The sequence below is a fragment of the Lucilia sericata genome, unplaced genomic scaffold, assembly GCF_015586225.1.
Source record: "Lucilia sericata isolate MDLA Ls3-8-SP2 unplaced genomic scaffold, ASM1558622v1 Contig000931F_arrow, whole genome shotgun sequence".
NCBI classification, from domain to species: Eukaryota; Metazoa; Arthropoda; class Insecta; order Diptera; family Calliphoridae; genus Lucilia; species Lucilia sericata.
Genome location: NW_023994918.1, coordinates 92,501 through 109,176, shown reverse-complemented (window position 1 = coordinate 109,176; position 16,676 = coordinate 92,501). Strand labels below are relative to the sequence as shown.

The 16,676-nt window shown below is 32.2% G+C and overlaps 3 protein-coding genes across 3 annotated transcripts; all 3 read left to right on the top strand.

Annotated features, from left to right (window-relative positions):
• Positions 1-400: 400 nt before the first annotated feature.
• Positions 401-2,241, top strand: LOC119609122 (serine protease inhibitor 42Dd-like). Its single transcript, XM_037963819.1, has 4 exons — positions 401-515; positions 577-1,407; positions 1,476-1,599; positions 1,785-2,241. Exons 2-4 carry the CDS (start codon positions 826-828, stop codon positions 1,898-1,900), a joined length of 822 nt encoding a protein of 273 aa, XP_037819747.1. The 5' UTR covers positions 401-515; positions 577-825; the 3' UTR covers positions 1,901-2,241.
• Positions 2,242-3,441: 1,200 nt separating this feature from the next.
• On the top strand, positions 3,442-4,845 carry LOC119609124 (serine protease inhibitor-like). Its single transcript, XM_037963822.1, has 4 exons — positions 3,442-3,511; positions 3,566-4,419; positions 4,474-4,597; positions 4,692-4,845. Exons 1-4 carry the CDS (start codon positions 3,499-3,501, stop codon positions 4,805-4,807), a joined length of 1,107 nt encoding a protein of 368 aa, XP_037819750.1. The 5' UTR covers positions 3,442-3,498; the 3' UTR covers positions 4,808-4,845.
• A 2,377-nt stretch (positions 4,846-7,222) lies between these two features.
• Positions 7,223-8,538, top strand: LOC119609123 (antitrypsin-like). Its single transcript, XM_037963821.1, has 4 exons — positions 7,223-7,288; positions 7,342-8,162; positions 8,220-8,340; positions 8,399-8,538. The coding sequence occupies exons 1-4, from the start codon at positions 7,264-7,266 to the stop codon at positions 8,467-8,469; spliced, it is 1,038 nt and encodes a 345-aa protein (XP_037819749.1). The 5' UTR covers positions 7,223-7,263; the 3' UTR covers positions 8,470-8,538.
• The last annotated feature ends 8,138 nt before the right edge of the window (positions 8,539-16,676 follow it).

The following is a 16,676-nucleotide window of genomic DNA, read 5'->3' as shown; positions in this document are numbered from 1 at the left end:
AAATTATATTGTGGAAATTACAAACGGAATGACAAACTTATATATACCCTTCTATAGAAGGTGAAGGATATTATAATATCTATCTAGCTCCTTCAGTTCTCCATAGAGGGATGGACATGGTCAGCTCGTCCTATAAACATTTTAATGTGCTATAAACGGGATGACAAAATCAATCTTTATCTACCATAAAGTATAATGATTTTGACCATTAAATTTGTACAGTATCCCTGTAGTAGGTAGTACTACTTTAAGAAGTTTGTAGAACCAATATTTTCATGCGTTACAAATGTCAGTAAAAACCTAAAAACATGAGGATTGTTGTAGGGCTTGGCTTTTAAGTTTCATAAAATAAAATAAATTATTTAGTCACACTTTTGATATGCTGTTGACAATGTTAAAGATTCTTTCAAGTGGCAAAACCTTAGAGAAACATTTGAATTAAGACTGTAGTTAGAGCAACTAAAAAATTTCATATTCTGCGAATAATAAAATGGCAAAGAAATGCAAATATAAAGGTAGTAATGAAATATTATAATAATTAAAGCTGACTAATGATATAATTTTCATTTTTCCCAGTTTACCCACTTTTAACAATAGTAATTTTTAATTTACTAATGTTTTCACCAAAATTATCAGCGGCAGATATGGTTGATATGGAACACTTTGGTCAGGAATTATTTTACGCCTTAGCCTCTAGTGAACCGCAACGTAATCATTTGATAACACCTTTACCTTTAGCAACTCTTTTAATTTTATTACGTGCCAATGCCGAAGTTGATAGTGCTTATGAAATCGGTGATTATTTAGGTTTAATTGGCAAAGCTAATGAAGTCATTCAAAAAAAATTATGAGGATCTATTGTGGAAAATGGAAAAAACTAAATACTTTACAATGTCAAATAATATCTCAATATTGACAAGTCAAATAGTTGTAGACACGATTAAATTGAGTGTACGCGATACCATCAAAGTCTGGAGAACTCATAGAATTTGTTATAAAGCGGCCGATTTGGCAAATAGTGGTCATAAAACAGAAATACTGCTAGAAACAAAAATGCATTTCAATAATGTATTTCGCTATAGTCTCTCACCATCCACCAAGGGCTATTTCCAGGCATATAATGGCGATAAAATTGAAAAGGAAATGTTAAATCATATAGCAGACATACGTTATGGAAAGGTACCTCAATTAAGTGCTACAGCTGTTGAAGTACCCTACAGTGATGGTAATACTTTCTTATTGATTTTTCTACCTCACAACCCTATGGGTGTAATAGAGTTGGAGAAACGTTTAAAATCATTTCCTCTGGGCAGCATGAATTCATATTTAAGGCGGAATCGTCTCAAACTTATTTTACCAAAATTTAAGACTCATGTGAAAATGTCTGTAAGAGATGGTTTGATAGCGGTAAGCTTTAAGTTGTAGTTTCTTTACTATTCGAAATTGAGAGACTTCTTTTCTTTACTCCCTTCTAGTTGGGAATGTCTAGCATGTTTAAACGCCTGTGTGAAACCAGGCCTCATATAAGGGTTTCAGACATTATGTTTAGGGCTTCATTTGGTATTAATGAACAAACTGCTGGAGTTGAAACTTTTATAGGTAAGAGGAACTGTGATAAATAATATAAAGTATTACCGTGGCTGTTCCTTTAGATGTGTTTTAAACCAGATCTCTAAAACTTCGGAACTAGTTTTTAAAACTTTTCTTCCTAACGATTTATGATCTTAAAGTTTTCTATCTTTCCTAAAATATAATAAACATATTTTTATTATTTTCCGTTTTAGATGATGACGAGGCAACACTTGCGAAAATTCCAGAACTTCGTGTTGAGCATCCATTTATTTTTCTAGTGAAATCGATCAAAAATGATATATATTTAATGGGCAAAATTGTAACTTAAGGCTTTATAAGAATATATTTAATGATTTTCAGAACAGATTTTCAAAATTATAAAATTTTTTGAAATATTATTAATCTTATGAATCTATTTATTACACTACAACTAGGAGAGAATAAAAATGTTATTAATGTGTAAAGCTGTATAAAGCCGTTTCGTCTAAGATCAGTCTATAGACGTTACTATTTATCAGTATATAATATAATCACTCTTGTCAGTATATCAAACTAATAAGTTTATATTATTAAATAGCGATCATACTATTGTCATGATTACTGATCAGTCTCTAGTTCTGATTAAAGACCAACAGTCTCAAGTACTTAACTTTTGGCCAAAATATAGTACTATCCGTAGTCTTGATAGTTTTGACTATTGATTGATCTATAATCTTGACTATAGACTGATCTATAATCTTGACTATGTACTGATCTATAATCTTGAGTATAGACTGATCTATAATCTTGACTATAGACCGATCTATAGTCTTGACTGTAGACTGATCAATAGCCTTGACTACAGACTGATCTATAGTCTTGACTATAGACTGATCAATAGCCTTGACTATAGACTGATCTATAATCTTGACTATAGACTGATCTATAGTCTTAACTATAGACTGATCTATAGTCTTGACTATAGACTTGACTAATGACTGATCCATAGTCTTGACTATAGACTGATCTATAGTCTTGACTATAGACTGATCTATAATCTTGACTATAGACTGATCTATAATCTTGATTATAGACTGATCTATAGTATTGACTATAGTCTTGACTAATGACTGATCTATAGTCTTGACTATAGACTGATCAATAGTCTTGACTATAGACTGATGAATAGCCTTGACTATAGACTGATCTATAGTCTTGACTATAGACTGATCTATAGTCTTGACTATAGACTGATCTATAGTCTTGACTATAGACTGATCTATAGTATTGACTATAGACTGATCTATAGTCTTGACTAATGACTGATCTATAATCTTGACTATAGACTGACCTATAGTCTTAACTAATGACTGATCTTTAGTCTTGACTATAGACTGATCTATAGTCTTGACTATATACTGATCTATAATCTTGACTATAGACTGTATAGTATTGACTATATACTGATTTATAGCCTTGACTATAGACTGATCTATAGTCTTGACTATAGACTGATCTATATTCTTGATTATAGACTGATCTTTAGTTTTGATTATAGACGGATCAATAGTCTAGACTGATTTATAGTCTTGATCAGCCAGAGTGATGAGAAGACTCAGCACTGATAAACTTTTTTGATTCTACACGTAAATTTGTTTTCAAACTTTAAGAACTAAATATTATCGATAACTTATATAATTTAAGAAATTATTCGTTAACCATTTAGAATGTTGCTACAGACTACGATTTGGTAACCATAATATTTTATTTTATTGTTAGAATACAATCATACTATAATCAACTAATTAAATTAGACACACATTAGTCAAACTTAATAAAATTAAATGTTTAATAACAAATATTTTGTACATCATTTAAAGAAACGCAATAGTTTAATTACGGTAATAATTTTTTACAGTTATTTGGAACTTAAAAATCATAATAAATATGAAAAATAAAGGTATTATTTTTATTTAAATATTTTTTTTTTTTTAGATTAATTTTTCTTCTCTAGGTTATTTACAATTTCTAGTTTTAAATTTACTTCTGATTTTGTCCATATCGTCAGGAGGAAAATTGAAAGGACTAGAAAATTTTGGCCGGGAATTATTTTTTACATTATCCAATTACGAAGCTGAGGAAAATCATATTATATCCCCACTTCCATTAGCCTCAATATTAATATTATTACGCAATGATGCTGAACGGAAAGGTGCTTTCGAAATCACAGATCATTTAGATTTGGCTGGTAAACCTGCCAATAAATTGCGTGAAGATTATTTGGATTTATACAGAAAAATTAATCAGACACAGCTCTTTGAAATGTCAAATAATATAAGCTTTATGTATCATGAACAGATTTCTGAAAATATCATAATGACTGTGGATGAAACTATTAATTCCTGGTCAGGTTTTTATGTATGTTTTCATTCAGAAGAATTGACAAATATTCAGACTCCATCAGGAACTCCAATTTCGGATTCACCTAAAGTAGATATTATAATAGACTCAAACGCCCACTTTAAGAATCAACTATTGTATAATATTTCTCAAACTGACGAGGGAATTTTCTATCCTCTGCATGGCGATAAGATTGCTAAGACAATGTTACATCATAGAGCTCAAGTACGTTATGGGGAGATATATCATTTAAGTGCTACAGCCGTTGAAGTGCCTTACAGTGATGGTCATACTTATTTGGTGCTTTTAATTCCCAACGATCGTAAGGGTATAATACAACTGCAAGATAATTTGGAAAAATATCCCCTCAGTAATATAAATCAATATTTAAGCAACGATACGCTCAATCTTATAATGCCAATCATAAAAGTTGAAGTGCGATTACCACTGTATAGTATTTTTGAAATTGTAAGTTAATTTCTTTATTTTAACTTTTTAACTGTGTGATTTCCTACATAATAGATGGGCATGACTGGTATTTATACAAACCTGTGCGATTCTATGGCTGATATAAAGCTTACGGAATTCGATTATAGGGCATCATTTGAAATCGATAACCGAACTAAGGGAGAAGACACTTACATCCGTAAGATCTTTATTATAATGATATTTACTTATTATGTTCAAAATATGTTTCCTTTGGTATTTTGACTTATAATTTTATTTTTCTTTTTTTTAAGCTGATGACGAGGAATATCTTTCAGAAATCCCATTAATAGTAGTAGATCATCCATTTATTTTTTATATAAAATCAGATGAAGATGATATATATTTTATGGGAAAAATTGTGAAATAATGCAGTAAAAATATGAACATTTATTCATTTTCACATTTTGATAATTTCTTTAATGTTTAATATTAAATTTTTTTCATTTTATAGAAAGATCTAGTGGAGATGATCTATGGTCTTTACGGTTAAGAATATACATATGTTCATAATAATCTTGACTATATTCTTCAGAAAATTCTATAGACTATTGATAGATTTAAAGACTGATTAATAGTCTCCACTATAGACTGATCTATAGTCTTGACTATATACTGATCTATAGTCTTTACTATAGACTGATCTATAGTCTTGACTATAGACTGATCTACAGTCTTGACTATAGACTGATCTGTAGTCTTGACTATAGACTGATCAATAGTCTTGACTATAGACTGATCAATAGTCTTGACTATAGACAGATCAATAGTCTTGACTATAGACAGATCAATAGTCTTGACTATAGACAGATCTATAGTCTTGACTATAGAATGATCTATAGTCTTGACTATAGACTGATCTATAGTCTTGACTATAGACAGATCTATAGTCTTGACTTTAGACTGATCTATAGTATTGACTATAGACTGATCTATAGTCTTGACTATAGACTGATCTATAGTCTTGACTATAGACTGATCTGTAGTCTTACTTATAGACAGATCTATAGTCTTGACTATAGAATGATCTATAGTCTTGACTATAGAATGATCTATAGTCTTGACTATAGACTGATCTATAGTCTTTTCTATAGACTGATCTATAGACTTGACTATAGACTGATCTATAGTCTCCACTATAGACTGATCTATAGTCTTGACTATAGACTGATCAATAGTCTTGACTATAGACTGATCAATAGTCTTGACTATAGACAGATCAATAGTCTTGACTATAGACTGATCAATAGTCTTGACTATAGACTGATCTATAGTCTTTTCTATAGACTGATCTATAGACTTGACTATAGACTGATCTATAGTCTCCACTATAGACTGATCTATAGTCTTGACTATAGACTGATCTACAGTCTTGACTATAGACTGATCTGTAGTCTTGACTATAGACTGATCAATAGTCTTGACTATAGACTGATCAATAGTCTTGACTATAGACAGATCAATAGTCTTGACTATAGACAGATCTATAGTCTTGACTATAGAATGATCTATAGTCTTGACTATAGACTGATCTATAGTCTTGACTATAGACTGATCTATAGACTTGACTATAGACTGATCTATAGTCTTGACTATAGACTGATCTATAGTCTTGACTATAGACTGATCTATAGTCTTGACTATAGACTGATCTATAGTCTTGACTATAGACTGATCTATAGTCTTGACTATAGACTGATCTATAGTCTTGACTATAGACTGATCTATAGTCTTGACTATAGACTGATCTATAGTCTTGACTATAGACTGATCAATAGTCTTGGCTATAAACTGATCTATAGTCTTGACTATAGACTGATCTATATTCTTGACTATAGACTGATCTATAGTCTTGACTATAGACTGATCTATAGTCTTGACTATAGACTGATCAATAGTCTTGGCTATAAACTGATCTATAGTCTTGACTATAGACTGATCTATATTCTTGACTATAGACTGTTCTATAGTCTTGACTATAGACTGATCTATAGTCTTGACTATAGACTGATCTATAGTCTTGACTATAGACTGATCTATAGTCTTGACTATAGACTGATCAAGAGTCTTGACTATAGACTGATCAATAGTCTTGGCTATAGACTGATCTATATTCTTGACTATAGACTGATCTATAGTCTTGACTATAGGCTGATCTATAGTCTTGACTATAGACTGATTTATAGTCTTGACTATAGACTGATCTATAGTCTTGACTATAGACTGATCTGTAGTTTTGACTATAGACTGATCTATAGTCTTGACTATAGACTGATCTATATTCGTGGCTATGGACTGATCTATAGTCCTGACTATAGACTGATCTATAGTCCTGACTATGGACTGATCTATAGTCTTGACTATAGAATGATCTATAGTCTTGACTATAGACTGATCTATAGTCTTGACTATAGACTGATCTATAGTCTTGACTATAGACTTATCTTGACTCTTGACTATAGACTTATATTGACTATAAACATGATTATTATCAGGTATGTTGACGGAATCGATAATAAATTTCAATTAGATTTTAGCCGGAAACTACTGCTATCAAAAAAATGTATAGCTGGACTAGGGTCATATCAGATTATATTTTCGATTTTGTTTTTTATTTGCTCTTCAGTAAGATTTTTTTAAGAAAATTGTTCGTTAGACGTTATATGCTATTTTTTCATATAAAAGAAAGCTAATTTATTTAGTCACATTCCTGATATGCTATATTAAATTTAAAATATAACTTAGTATAACAAAATTTAGCAAATTGTTATTAGCAACTCAGTACCTAAGATCCATTAGCCGAATGATGTCGTTAAATTTTTTAACATGACAAAATTATTAACTAAGAAAGGTATAAAAGTAATGATTTCTATGTAATTTCAAAATTTATCTAATTATTTTCAGAATATCATCATATGCGATTTTTAATTTTAAATTTCCTTCTCGCTTTACCCCTGCCATCTGGGGCAGAAATTCTTTCCGAGTTACAAAACTTCGGAGAACAATTATTTCACAAAGTATGCGACTCGCATCCAAAAGAAGATCAGTTAGTGGCGCCATTTCCTTTAGCAACACTTTTGATTCTACTGCGCAAGAATGCTGAAAAAGATTCAGCCTCAGAAATCACTGAAAATTTAGGTTTGGATGCTCAGTCTATCGAGGCTATTACAACAGCTTATTTGGGACAACTGAGGCAATTGGAACTCAGTCACCTCTTCACAATGTCTAATCATATTTTCGTATTGGACCGGCAAAATGTTATCGAAAGTATTGATTTGAGTGCCGGCGATACTATTGATGGCTGGCCTAGTATTGATATGTGTGATATAGAGACAACCGGTTCTAAAACACATTTACTTTTGTCTACTGAGATCCATTTTAAGAGTTTATTTTTATATAATTTCAACTTTACGGCAAAAGGAGCCTTTTATACCATTGATGGTGAAGAAATTGGTGTAGAAGTGTTAACTCTTTTGGCAAATTTAAAATACGGAGAAATTCCGGAATTAAAGGCTACAGCTGTTGAAATTCCCTACAGTGATGGTGATACATCCTTAGTGATTATATTACCTAACACCCAGGGAGGCGTAATAGAATTAGAACAAGATTTAAAACTTTTTCCTCTCAATAGAATTGATTCATATTTGACCCATCAATGGATAACTGTAGTAGTACCGAAACTACATACTTTAGTGGAGATATCCCTAAAAGAAGAATTAAAAATAGTAAGTAATAAAATTTTAAGGTTTTTTAGATTCTGTACTGAAGTGTTTTCTTGCTAGTTGGGTATGTCCAGCATGTTTGCTCATTTGTGCGATGGTAAAGACATACAAGTTTTGGATGTTATCTCAAAGTCCACATTTCGTATTGAAGAAACATCAGCTGGACTTGATCCATTCTTAGGTAAACTATTGGAAATGTTGTTGTGCCATCTGCTTAGTTATTTTATTATTGATTTTAGGTCAAGACACATATCATTATCCGCCCGAAAATGTCTCAGAATTTCGTATATATCATCCCTTTGTTTTATAATAAAATCATCACTAAATTATATATATTTATATGGTAAACTAATGAAATAAAGGGCTTAACACATTTTCCAAATTTAACAATGTAATGCTCTAGTCTATTGACTGGCTAGTCTTTGGACTGGTCTTTTGACAAGTCCATCAACTAGTCTATGAACTGCTTCGAACTGAAGTAGAACTGAACTAGAACTGAACTAGAACTGAACTAGAACTGAACTAGAACTGAACTAGAACTGAACTAGAACTGAACTAGAACTGAACTAGAACTGAACTAGAACTGAACTAGAACTGAACTAGAACTGAACTAGAACTGAACTAGAACTGAACTAGAACTGAACTAGAACTGAACTAGAACTGAACTAGAACTGAACTAGAACTGAACTAGAACTGAACTAGAACTGAACTAGAACTGAACTAGAACTGAACTAGAACTGAACTAGAACTGAACTAGAACTGAACTAGAACTGAACTAGAACTGAACTAGAACTGAACTAGAACTGAACTAGAACTGAACTAGAACTGAACTAGAACTGAACTAGAACTGAAACTAGAACTGAACTAGAACTGAACTAGAACTGAACTAGAACTGAACTAGAACTGAACTAGAACTGAACTAGAACTGAACTAGAACTGAACTCAGAACTGAACTAGAACTGAACTAGAACTGAACTAGAACTGAACTAGAACTGAACTAGAACTGAACTAGAACTGAGACTAGAACTGAACTAGAACTGAACTAGAACTGAACTAGAACTGAACTAGAACTGAACTAGAACTGAACTAGAACTGAACTAGAACTGAACTAGAACTGAACTAGAACTGAACTAGAACTGAACTAGAACTGAACTAGAACTGAACTAGAACTGAACTAGAACTGAACTAGAACTGAACTAGAACTGAAGTAGAACTGAAGTAGAACTGAACTAGAACTGAACTAGAACTGAACTAGAACTGAACAAGAAGAAACTAGAACTGAACTAGAACTGAACTAGAACTGAACTAGAACTGAACTAGAACTGAACTAGAACTGAACTAGAACTGAACTAGAACTGAACTAGAACTGAACTAAACTGAACTAGAACTGAACTAGAACTGAACTAGAACTGAACTAGAACTGAACTAGAACTGAACTAGAACTGAACTAGAACTGAACTAGAACTGAACTAGAACTGAACTAGAACTGAACTAGAACTGAACTAGAACTGAACTAGAACTGAACTAGAACTGAACTAGAACTGAACTAGAACTGAACTAGAACTGAACTAGAACTGAACTAGAACTGAACTAGAACTGAACTAGAACTGAACTAGAACTGAACTAGAACTGAACTAGAACTGAACTAGAAACTGAACTAGAACTGAACTAGAACTGAACTAGAACTGAACTAGAACTGAACTAGAACTGAACTAGAACTGAACTAGAACTGAACTAGAACTGAACTAGAACTGAACTAGAACTGAACTAGAACTGAACTAGAACCGAACTAGAACTGAACTAGAACTGAACTAGAACTGAACTAGAACTGAACTAGAACTGAACTGAACTAGAACTGAACTAGAACTGAACTGAACTAGAACTGAACTAGAACTGAACTAGAACTGAACTAGAACTGAACTAGAACTGAACTAAACTGAACTAGAATTGAACTAGAACTGAACTAGAACTGAACTAGAACTGAACTAGAACTGAACTAGAACTGAACTAGAACTGAACTAGAACTGAACTAGAACTGAACTAGAACTGAACTAGAACTGAACTAGAACTGAACTAGAACTGAACTAGAACTGAACTAGAACTGAACTAGAACTGAACTAGAACTGAACTAGAACTGAACTAGAACTGAACTAGAACTGAACTAGAACTGAACTAGAACTGAACTAGAACTGAACTAGAACTGAACTAGAACTGAACTAGAACTGAACTAGAACTGAACTAGAACTGAACTAGAACTGAACTAGAACTGAACTAGAACTGAACTAGAACTGAACTAGAACTGAACTAGAACTGAACTAGAACTGAACTAGAACTGAACTAGAACTGAACTAGAACTTGAACTAGAACTGAACTAGAACTGAACTAGAACTGAACTAGAACTGAACTAGAACTGAACTAGAACTGAACTAGAACTGAACTAGAACTGAACTAGAACTGAACTAGAACTGAACTAGAACTGAACTAGAACTGAACTAGAACTGAACTAGAACTGAACTAGAACTGAACTAGAACTGAACTAGAACTGAACTAGAACTGAACTAGAACTGAACTAGAACTGAACTAGAACTGAACTAGAACTGAACTAGAACTGAACTAGAACTGAACTAGAACTGAACTAGAACTGAACTAGAACTGAACTAGAACTGAACTAGAACTGAACTAGAACTGAACTAGAACTGAACTAGAACTGAACTAGAACTGAACTAGAACTGAACTAGAACTGAACTAGAACTGAACTACTAGAACTGAACTAGAACTGAACTAGAACTGAACTAGAACTGAACTAGAACTGAACTAGAACTGAACTAGAACTGAACTAGAACTGAACTAGAACTGAACTAAAACTGAACTAGAACTGAACTAGAACGGAACTAGAACTTAACTAAAACAGAGATTACAAATGAACTGGAACTTGAACTCTTCTTCATAAATTCAGTTTAAAATTCTATAATCTTTTATAATACAACTGATCGGCAATGTATTAATATATTTTCATGAATTCTTATTAAACCATTATAATCTGGAGAAAACGTCTATAGTATTATTTTAAGCTTAAATTTTCCAAGTAATTTAATTTTTATTTTTTTCCATATTTGCCACATTTTGCATTTTATTATGATATTATGAGACTTGAAGTGACCCAGGAATTGCAACAAAAACTCATATTGCAGCACTTAAAATGTTCTATTAATACAAATATATACACAAGTATTTCTGCAGCCATATTGGATTTCATTAAATCTTGCTATTCTCAACACAAAACTATTGTAAAATTCACAAAAGAAATTTAGAAATGTCAAAGGACTTTTTAAAAGTAGCATTAGATAATGATGATGACGGTGACGGAGGTAACGGGAATGGGAACAAACCATGATGATGAATGTCAAAGTAAATTATGTAAATTTATCTGTCACAATATGAACAAACTAAGCATACAAAGCGACACAGTTACTCCTAAAAATAGATGAAGACAAGCTAGACTAGATAGAATACCTAATGTTCTTGGTTGGAGGTAGTGGGTGAAGGTAAAAGTAAATAGAGAACTAGAGGAAAAAAACCCATTACTGTTAGAGACATAAACAAACACTAGACATGCAAATTATTTCAGTACACAATGACTAAACTAAACCGAAAACGTATGAAATGAAACCAAACTCTAAAGCCAATACCAAACGGAAGTAGCCGATGTCATAAATGGCCATGTTGCTGGCAAAGACTGGCAGGGCTGGCCAAAATGCAAATAAACTAAAAAACAAACAAATAATACCAAGACAAATAATAATAATAATAAAAATATAAAAATAACTGAATGACTACTGACTGGCAGCAGAATTCTGGCTCTGTAATAAATGCTAAGTAATAACTTAAAAAAACTGAATAATATCAAATTATTAATTTGAATCAAAAAAGTAAAAATAGTTAAAAAAACTATTTATTTTTAGTCATAAATAAAATATAAAAGGTAAAGAATGAATAGACATAATGTCAGCAATTTTGTAATGGAATGTTTTAATGAAAAAATAATACAAGTTCAAGAGTAATGAAATTGAAAAAGCATTTGTGATAAAGAATTTGCATAAAAATATTATTACTATATTAAAATAACGGATAACAACAAGTGGAATTAAAGTATTTTTAACTAGTTTTAAATAAAATATAACTTCGATTTTAATTTGCAAAAGGCTGGCAAAATTTATTCTTTAACTTTTTCATTTACTATCTACTAGTTTATTTACTAGGCAATTGTCTGCTGAGTAAGCTATGGATTAGTATATAGACTAGTCCATTGCATAATCTATGGACTAGTCTATTAACTAGGCAGTAGATGAGTCTATAGAATAGTCTATTAGATAGCTAATGGACTTGCTTATTGACTTCTAAGTCAGTAAAGTAGCCAATATACTATTAAATAGAATGGTCGATGACTATTAGATTGAATAACTAATGAATAAATAGACTATTTACTATGCAATGTATTAGTATTCCATGTTTATTCCATGGACTACTCTATTGAGTGGTCTATTAATTAATCTACAGACCTGTTAATAGATTAGTATATTGATTAATCTACTTACTAGTTTAGGCGTAATCCCTTGACTAATCTGATGGACCATTATATGAAGCATTATATTATTATTAATCTATTGACTAGTTTATTGACCAGTTTATAAAGTAGTCTGAGAAGCAGTTAATAGGTTAATCTATTAAAATTTTGTTAGAGAAGTATAAGGACCAATCTATTGTTTGATCTATTAAATAATCTATGAAGTAGTCTATGAATTAAGTAGTCTTTAAACTTTGTGTTAATCTATGGACTAGCCTATTGTTTAAAATATGAACGAATCATTGGACTAGCCCATTGGCTAATCCCTGGAATAGTCTCTAGTCTAATGTTTTAATTAGTCGATTGACTAGGACTGAACTAGAACTGCACTAGAACTGAACTAGAACTGAACTAGAACTGAACTAGAACTGAAGTAGAACTGAACTAGAACTGAACTAGAACTGAACTAGAACTGAACTAGAACTGAACTAGAACTGAACTAGAACTGAACTAGAACTGAACTAGAACTGAACTAGAACTGAACTAGAACTGAACTAGAACTGAACTAGAACTGAACTAGAACTGAACTTGAACTGAACTAGAACTGAACTAGAACTGAACTAGAACTGAACTAGAACTGAACTAGAACTGAACTAGAACCGAACTAGAACTGAACTAGATCTGAACTAGAACTGAACTAGAACTGAACTAGAACTGAACTAGAACTGAACTAGAACTGAACTAGAACTGAACTAGAACTGAACTGGAACTGAACTAGAACTGAACTAGAACTGAACTAGAATTGAACTAGAACTGAACTAGAACTGAACTAGAACTGAACTAGAACTAGAACTGAACTAGAACTAGAACTAGAACTGAACTAGAACTGAACTAGAACTAGAACTGAACTAGAACTGAACTAGAACTGAACTAGAACTAGAACTGAACTAGAACTGAACTAGAACTGAACTAGAACTGAACTAGAACTGAACTAGAACTGAACTAGAACTGAACTAGAACTGAACTAGAACTGAACTAGAACTGAACTAGAACTGAACTAGAACTGAACTAGAAACTGAACTAGAACTGAACTAGAACTGAACTAGAACTGAACTAGAACTGAACTAGAACTGAACTAGAACTGAACTAGAACTGAACTAGAACTGAACTAGAACTGAAACTAGAACTGAACTAGAACTGAACTAGAAACTGGAACTAGAACTGAACTAGAACTGAACTAGAACTGAACTAGAACTGAACTAGAACTGAACTAGAACTGAACTAGAACTGAACTAGTAACTGACTGAACTGAACTAGAACTGAACTAGAACTGAACTCTAGAACTGAACTAGAAACTGTAACTAGAACTGAACTAGAACTGAACTAGAACTGGAACTTAGAACTGAACTAGAACTGAACTAGAACTGAACTAGAACTGAACTAGAAATGACCTAGAACTGAACTAGAACTGAACTAGAACTGAACTAGAACTGAACTAGAACTGAACTAGAACTGAACTAGAACTGAAACTAGAAACTTGAACTAGAAAAATGAACTAGAACTGAACTAGAAAATTGATAGAAACTTGAATAGACTGAACTAGAAATGAACTAGAAAACTGAATAGAACTGAAACTAGAACTGAACTAGAACTGAAACTAGAACTGAACTAGAACTGGAATAAACTGAACTAGAAATGAACGAGAACGGAACTAGAAACTGAACTAGAAGAACTAGAACTGAACTAGAACTGAACTAGAACTGAACTAGAACTGAACTAGAACTGAACTAGAACTGAACTAGAACTGAACTACAACTGAACTACAACTGAACTAGAAACTGAACTAGAACTGAACTAGAACTGAACTAGAACTGAACTAGAACTGAACTAGAACTGAACTAGAACTGAACTAGAACTGAACTAGAACTGAACTAGAACTGAACTAGAACTGAACTAGAACTGAACTAGAACTGAACTAGAACTGAACTAGAACTGAACTAGAACTGAACTAGAACTGAACTAGAACTGAACTAGAAACTGAACTAGAACTGAACTAGAACTGAACTAAAAGAACTAGAACTGAACTAGAACTGAACTAGAACTGAACTAGAACTGAACTAGAACTGAACTAGAACTGAACTAGAATTGAACTCGAACTGAACTAGAACTGAACTAAAACTGAACTAGAACTGAACTAGAACTGAACTAGAATGAACTAGAACTGAACTAGAACTGAACTAGAACTGAACTAGAACTGAACTAGAACTGAACTAGAACTGAACTAGAACTGAACTAGAACTGAACTAGAACTGAACTAGAACTGAACTAGAACTGAACTAGAACTGAACTAGAACTGAACTAGAACTGAACTAGAACTGAACTAGAACTGAACTAGAACTGAACTAGAACTGAAGAACTGAACTAGAACTGAATTAGAACTGAACTAGAACTGAACCAGAACTAAACTAGAACTGACCAGTTTATAATTTATAAATTTTTAAGTTTTTCTTTTACCCTTTACACATTACTTGCCTTCAAAAAAGCTTTACAAATTTATCGCTAATTTCTGTAATCTGATTATTTCTCAATAGAATGGCAAAAAACCCTAAAAAAGAAAAAGAACAGGTGTAAAATAAACGAAAATTACACATTTATATTTAGAAACTATGTATAAATAAATCTTGTTATGACCAACTTGCAACACGCCAATTTACGGGCAGTAATAAAACGAAATTGTACACACAAAAAACACACTACATTATTTTTAATTACAAACAATGGAAAGAAAAAATAATATTTAAGAAAAGCAACACTCGCAGTCACACAAATAAACTTATGCCAACATTAATACTCACATAAAGACTTCCATTCTTACATATAGATACTTACACCCAACCAGCAAACAAAATAGAAAAGCAACATGTAATAAAAATCGATTGCAACATCTTAATAATGATTGTGGTAAAATCACAACCGATATCAGTGACCCTATGTGATAAAAGCCAAACAACCCAAACAAACTCCCCCGTAAACCATACCCACAAGTTTAGTAGTAGTGTTAGTACCACCCGACAAAACCCATTCAGCTACGAATTCAACCTTCAGAAAACAAACCACCCTAGAAAACACACACACACACAAAACAAAACTGCAGCAACATAATGAGCGGAAAACATGAAATGCAAATTTATACTCACCACACTGCTCTCACATCAAAAGGATATCCCTCGGAAAACTCTCAAACAAAAGATATAGAGAAAGAGTGAAAAACAGGATAACAAAAAAACTTAAGCATGCGCTTTTGTTGTTGTAAGGAAATTGTAAACACTTTTCTTTGTACATACGTCATAAACAATCAGGCAGAATGAGTTGTCAGAAGGAAATATAAGTAAAAGAAAAACAACAATAATAATCAAAAGAAAAGCACAAAAGTAGTAGACGAAGCGAAAGAGGAAAATGATTTACAATAGCCAACGATGCGTAAAATATTTTCTAGTTTTTTTATTTTCTACTTTAATTTGTTTTTTGTATGTTTTCCATTAAATATTTTTATAAAGCAGTGGATGTGTTGTAATGCAACAAATTATGACAGTTAATACTACCTCTTCGTTGCTCTTCTCTTATGTCAGCTTCAATTTTTTTTGCTATAACGTAATTGAATAAATGTGAAACGTTGTTGTTTATAACATATTTTTGTTATTACATATTTTATTTTGTTGTTATTATTATTTTTCTAATTTCTTAACGGTAGACATGCACCAGTACAGTGAGAGGGAAAAACAAGGGAAACAGCATGGGGCAACAACAGGGGAGGCAAGGGGAAGGAAGAAGGAAAGCAAGAAAGAAGAACAGGGGAGACGGCAACGAACGAACGAAACGAACGAACGAACGAACGAACGAGAACGAACGAACGAACGACAACGAACGAACGAACGAACGAACGAACGAAACGA